The sequence below is a fragment of the Pungitius pungitius genome, chromosome 10, assembly GCF_949316345.1.
Source record: "Pungitius pungitius chromosome 10, fPunPun2.1, whole genome shotgun sequence".
NCBI classification, from domain to species: domain Eukaryota; kingdom Metazoa; phylum Chordata; class Actinopteri; order Perciformes; family Gasterosteidae; genus Pungitius; species Pungitius pungitius.
Genome location: NC_084909.1, coordinates 5,603,765 through 5,608,961, shown reverse-complemented (window position 1 = coordinate 5,608,961; position 5,197 = coordinate 5,603,765). Strand labels below are relative to the sequence as shown.

Below are 5,197 nucleotides of genomic sequence, written 5' to 3'. Positions count from 1 at the left end.
ACGATCTCTCTCATGTCACAACAGAGAGAGGTGCACGAGTGTGTGGCGCAGCAGGCATGACTGTGTGGGCTGAAAAGCGCGCATGTTACTCCCTCTGTTCTCTTGAAACATATTTTTGGCACCTCTAGCCACAACACACAGTTTAAAGTAGATGGCTCAAATCTGTCATTACAACTTCAAAATAATCAGATTTAGTGCTAAATATTCAATGTGTACATTTGGAAGGACTTTCATTGATTATTGCTAATCTCTCACAATGACAAATAAAAGACCTGATTCTCGCAGTCGTTTGCTCAAGCTCGTGCTCGTATTTCTGGAGTAAAAGCAGGATAATCGATTAGCTACGTGAAGAATATACAACAACTTGCCATTGTTATATATTTAGTTTTATTTCAAACGGAGTAAAATGAGTGTATGTCTTCAGTTATCTACAATACGTGTGATTACCACACGATGTTTTGACATGTCCTTGAAAAACAAAGAAAAAGGGTTGATGAAATACATGAGATACATGATGAAATTTTAATTAGAGCTACATACAGTAGGCCTACTTTACTGTAAAGTAGCTGTAAAATAACAGTCATGTCCTTATTATTTGTCAATAGGTATCACAAAGTACTTACACTTTTAATCCAACAATCAATTGAATCTTGTCCAACCGTTGAGTGTTGGGCTCTTTGCTTTGACAAGATCAACTTTTAATAGGCATTGCTGTGCACGCCATCCAGACAGTTTCGCCGACTGATGCAGCATTAGCTGAAGAACAGCACTCTATTTGTGCTTGCCTTGTCCTGTGACAGGAAGACCTATCAGGTGCTCATCTCTACCCCCCCCCCCCCCCCCCACGCCAACCCCCCCACCCCCATCCTTCTTTCCACCTGACCCCATTCTGTCATCTTCGTTTTCCTTCTTTCCCTCTCTCAGGTCTTTTATAAAGTGTCTCCACGCATTACACATTTAACAAAGCATTAAAAATAGGCCACCATCAATCAGTCATTCAGCGGCAGAGAAGGAATCTACTTGTGGCGCCAATTTGAGACGTTTCTCAGGGTTCGAGAACGAAAGCGAGGCTATAAACTCGTTCTGTACGAGGAAATTTAGAGATAGAAAAACGCGCATTTATGTGCGGATAACACACCGTACCGCGTGAAACCCATCGCAATAGATTGGAGTTCTCATTTGCTCCATTTTTTACGGTACGGCGTCTTAACAAAATCCAGGGGCAGAATCCAAATGATACATATGCAGGCAGTAATCTGTGACGAGATTTGTGTCAATGTGTGCCAGGTTAGCATCGTGCCCAAGCGATTGATTAAAGAAGCGTGATGCACGATACAGGATAGGTAAAGTCTGATGTAATGTTTGGGCATGAGTCCAAGCCCGGGGGGGGGGGGGGCAAATGGTCTGACTCCAGGTTGCTCATACCGATCCAGATGTTCCACTGACGGCAGCGGTACAAAAGACAGTGCTGCGTGGTATTCACAAAGTATTTAACATTATCCCGATGGCATGTCATGGTTGCTGAGCTACCGACTGAGCGGGTTCTGGGTAGCCGCTTTGATACGTGGATGTGGAGTTTTTATAGAAATACTGTGTTTTGTTAACCCGGCGTGGTGTTCCCCGGTAGTCGGCCCGTGAGCTTTGATGTTGCAGCTCTGCTCTGAGCCTTGATCCTGCGTTCTGGACTTCAAAACAGACTCCACCTGCTCATTCGTAACAGCTTGAAGAGGTAGACACCAACTGCACAGACATGCCTGAAGGACCACACACGCAGACATTTCGTCAGAGAACAACAAACATTTACCTTCAGCTTTACGTGGAGGTAATGGCACATTGCAAAGTTTAACTCTGTGTGTGTGTAGGGTTCACGGTGTAATCTCGGCGGAATGAAGTTTTGCTTCTTTGAGCCACAAAGAGATCCTGTTACTTTGGTACAGACAGGGGATAATAGGAAATTTGCTTTTTGGTTGGTTTTTCATCTGCTGAAACCACTCTCAAGTTGGATTAACTTTTAATTAAACAAAAGGAGATTTATTGAAAGGAGACACACAGAAATTGTAAAAATATGGCTCTGAAAAACATTTTTGCAAGTATAGACATGTCCTTCTGAGCTAGTGCTACAATAGAGTCTTTTAAATACATGTTTTCTAGAAAACTGCCTTGAAACCATGTTTTTGTCCTCCTCAACAACACATCACTCTGATTCAGTGACACTATCTGGTAAATTGCCAAATGTCTGCTTTTCTACTGACACGGTTTTTCCAGACCATTTTCACTTATTACACCCCCGGGTCATTGTATGTAGACATGACTCAATGTGTCCCCGATGACACGTATTATAGCTCATCCAACGTGGATCACTAAGCTTTCACCCCTACCAGACAAGGAACATATTTTGGAATAAAATGTCTATATCTCTTACCTTAAAACAACTTTTAAATCTCTTGCTGACTATGTACAGGGCAATGGGGTTGATGCACGAGTTGAGGGACGCCATGTTAATGCCAAAGTAGTCCATCACAAGGAAGACACTGAAAAAGGAGGGTGAGCATCAGTTACCAATCAGAGAGAAGAGCACTGACCGGCTAAGGAAGAATGAAAAGCAGTACTTTGTTCCGCATGCTCACCTCAGGAGCTGACACCTGTCGGGGTCTTTCTCGTCATATATGGTTAATTTCAAGATTCTGCTCAGGTAGAGAGGCAACCAACAAAGTGCAAAGACTATCACCAGGCAGAAGACGGTTTTTGCGACTTCCCTCCTCTTAAAAAAGAAAATATCATCAATATCAAGGCCGACGTTGTGCCAAAATGGAATGAAAAGAAAATAATTACCTGCTTGGTGTGGTCGCTTAATGTGTTCTCAGTATTCCGTAGCATTTTCCTGGTCATGAGTGTGTAGAAAAGGGCAGTCCAAGCCAGAGGCATGCAGAAGTAGAAGCCAAACAGCCACCAGTCCTTCACCGATTTGTAAAACTTGGAATAAACACGACAGAGGCGCCCCGGTCAGTCAGTGTCACAGATGATGAAGCTCTGCGGCTGCTCTTTCACAGCACGTATAAAACAACACCAGAGGCGCGGCTTTGCAAGGACACCTACAGGAATATCTGGGCATGTTGGACAAGGTTATGAAAACTGATATTCAAGCCGTTGTTTGTTTCATTTCCTGCATGCCGGATGAGAGAAGACAAATCAAACACATCTGTGGATCTGTTTGTTTTAATGCAGGCCGCGTTGGCTGCAGACCGATACTTTACCTGCATGAACGGAGTGCTTTGCATGGGATGAAGCAGGCATATTCTCAGATGCTTGTCTTTATAGTTCATTGTTATCATATCAAAGCCGACAACTTCAGGCACAGCCAGCAGGATGGAAATAACCCAGATCAGAGATATTTCTATTGCTGTCCACACTGGAACCCCGATGCCTTTGATTCGATTCCAGAAAACTACAGCTCGGTATCTGCAAAAATCAATGGGAAAATGTTACGGCTTGGGGGATTTTTTTTATTTTTTTTTTGTCTGGAACAATAATAGATTTTTTTCAATTTAAGAACATTTGAAGAGGTAATGCTAAACAAATCTGTCTGCTGGACGAAAAACAGATAGTCAGGCAGTCAACACTAGTTTCTTGCAGGACATGGGACAGTGCAGCTTATCTCCCTACCTGTCAACACTCAAAGCGCATAAGCTCAACACAGTAATTCCAACCGAGGTTTTCTGTATGAAGGGGACAAGTTTGCACAGCAGCAAACCAAACGGCCAATCTTCAGCTATGAGCTGTAGAGAAAAGAGGCAGAAAAAACATCAACACAGACCCACGATCCAATTCAAGGTGAGATTTAAGTTTTAGGAAGGAGGATGAAGGAGGACAGAATGAGCTACAGCATTGTTTTCTCATGGTAATTGTAACCCAGCACAACTCACCCTGTACGCGTTGATGGGAATGTCGATCACAATGTGCATCAGGTCCCCCAGAGCAAGACTCGCAATGAGAATGTTCGGTCCACTTCTCATGCATTTGTTTACGTATATGATCTTCAGTAAGGCTGAATTTCCCACTATTCCAACAACAAAAACAGCAACAGAGACCACGGTATGGACATATTTGAAGGTGTCTCTGATTCCAGCCGACTCCGAGCACATGGGAGGGCTGGGAGGTTTTTGGCCCACTTGAGGCGGACGAATTGAGCTGTTGGGTTTCTGTTTTGCCAGAATTAGGGGACGCGGGGAGGCCGTTTCGAAGGGTTCCAATGCAGGTACTGGTTCTGAATGCTGACCACCGGCCTCTCCCCCGATGAGAGTATTGGCCAAACAAAAAACGAGAGAAAGGGTCCACATTGTTGACGATTTCCTCAAAAGGCCCTGAAATGTGTTTTAACAGCCCTGGAGTGGAAGTAAGAGTGGAAAAAAATTAGCACAGCATCCAAGCCTTGAGAATTGCATCAGCGGAGTATTCAGGATTCATTTAATTTACCAATTAAAAGGCCGCAAACAGTAAATAGACAACACTGAAATATCAAGTTGCATTGAATCATGTCAGCTTACCTTTGAATACAAAAATACAAACTCTGCATGAAATCAGTGGGTAATACCTTGAGAGAAGAAGTGCCCCACTGCTACTTTGTTGCAGCGCCTGCTGTAAATGTTAGAACCCAGCAGGGAGAAATCAGGTTTTTACAGACTATGGTATTGTTCAGCATTAGTCATCGATCTGTCAGTGGTGACTGTAATTACATCCCTTGCAGCATCATCCTCAATGAAAGGACGCCGTTGAAGTGCATTGTCTGTTATCCCAGAGTGAGATCATTTTATAGCTCCAGTAGAGATATTATCTTACAGCTGCTTCCCACTCTTATCACTAAAAAAGTCGTCTGCGGATAGTTTGAAATAAAACTTCCTGATTTAGATCTAAATCTTAATGAAGCGTAATAAAAATGTCTATTTTACCGAAGAGATGATTTTCCTTTGCTTGAAGCCACAGAGTCTCTGTCACTAATCTTCAAAGTCATTATTAGTGAGTGTAATAGGAACATGAAAAAGAAGTATACAACCATTTGACATTTTGGATTTGATGCAAAACAACATCCTGGCAACTGCACTTTGAACAATAACACAAATGATACAATTGGAAATGCGCAACACTGAGAGACTGTCCTCCAGAGGTTTCGCTTCAGTTGACATATCAGGTTTTATAAAAG

At 42.9% G+C, this 5,197-nt stretch overlaps 1 protein-coding gene across 1 annotated transcript; it reads right to left on the bottom strand.

Annotated features, from left to right (window-relative positions):
* Window positions 1-1,408: 1,408 nt before the first annotated feature.
* ednrbb (endothelin receptor type Bb) lies at window positions 1,409-4,337 on the bottom strand. The gene is made up of 7 exons (XM_037488755.2): window positions 3,924-4,337; window positions 3,664-3,776; window positions 3,255-3,459; window positions 2,833-2,973; window positions 2,628-2,761; window positions 2,423-2,531; window positions 1,409-1,754 (listed from the first exon to the last, which is right to left on the bottom strand). Exons 1-7 carry the CDS (start codon window positions 4,335-4,337, stop codon window positions 1,527-1,529), a joined length of 1,344 nt encoding a protein of 447 aa, XP_037344652.1. The 3' UTR covers window positions 1,409-1,526.
* Window positions 4,338-5,197: the final 860 nt, after the last annotated feature.

Excerpts from the sequence above, each read along its gene's own strand:
- ednrbb (XM_037488755.2), bottom strand. The coding sequence starts at position 4,337 with ATGTGGACCCTTTCTCTCGTTTTTTGTTTGGCCAATACTCTCATCGGG. Across the intron at positions 2,532-2,627 it reads GACAGGTGTCAGCTCCTGAG|TGTCTTCCTTGTGATGGACT; the intron begins GTGAGCATGCGG and ends CTCCTTTTTCAG. Across the intron at positions 1,755-2,422 it reads GATTTAAAAGTTGTTTTAAG|GCATGTCTGTGCAGTTGGTG; the intron begins GTAAGAGATATA and ends GTGGTCCTTCAG.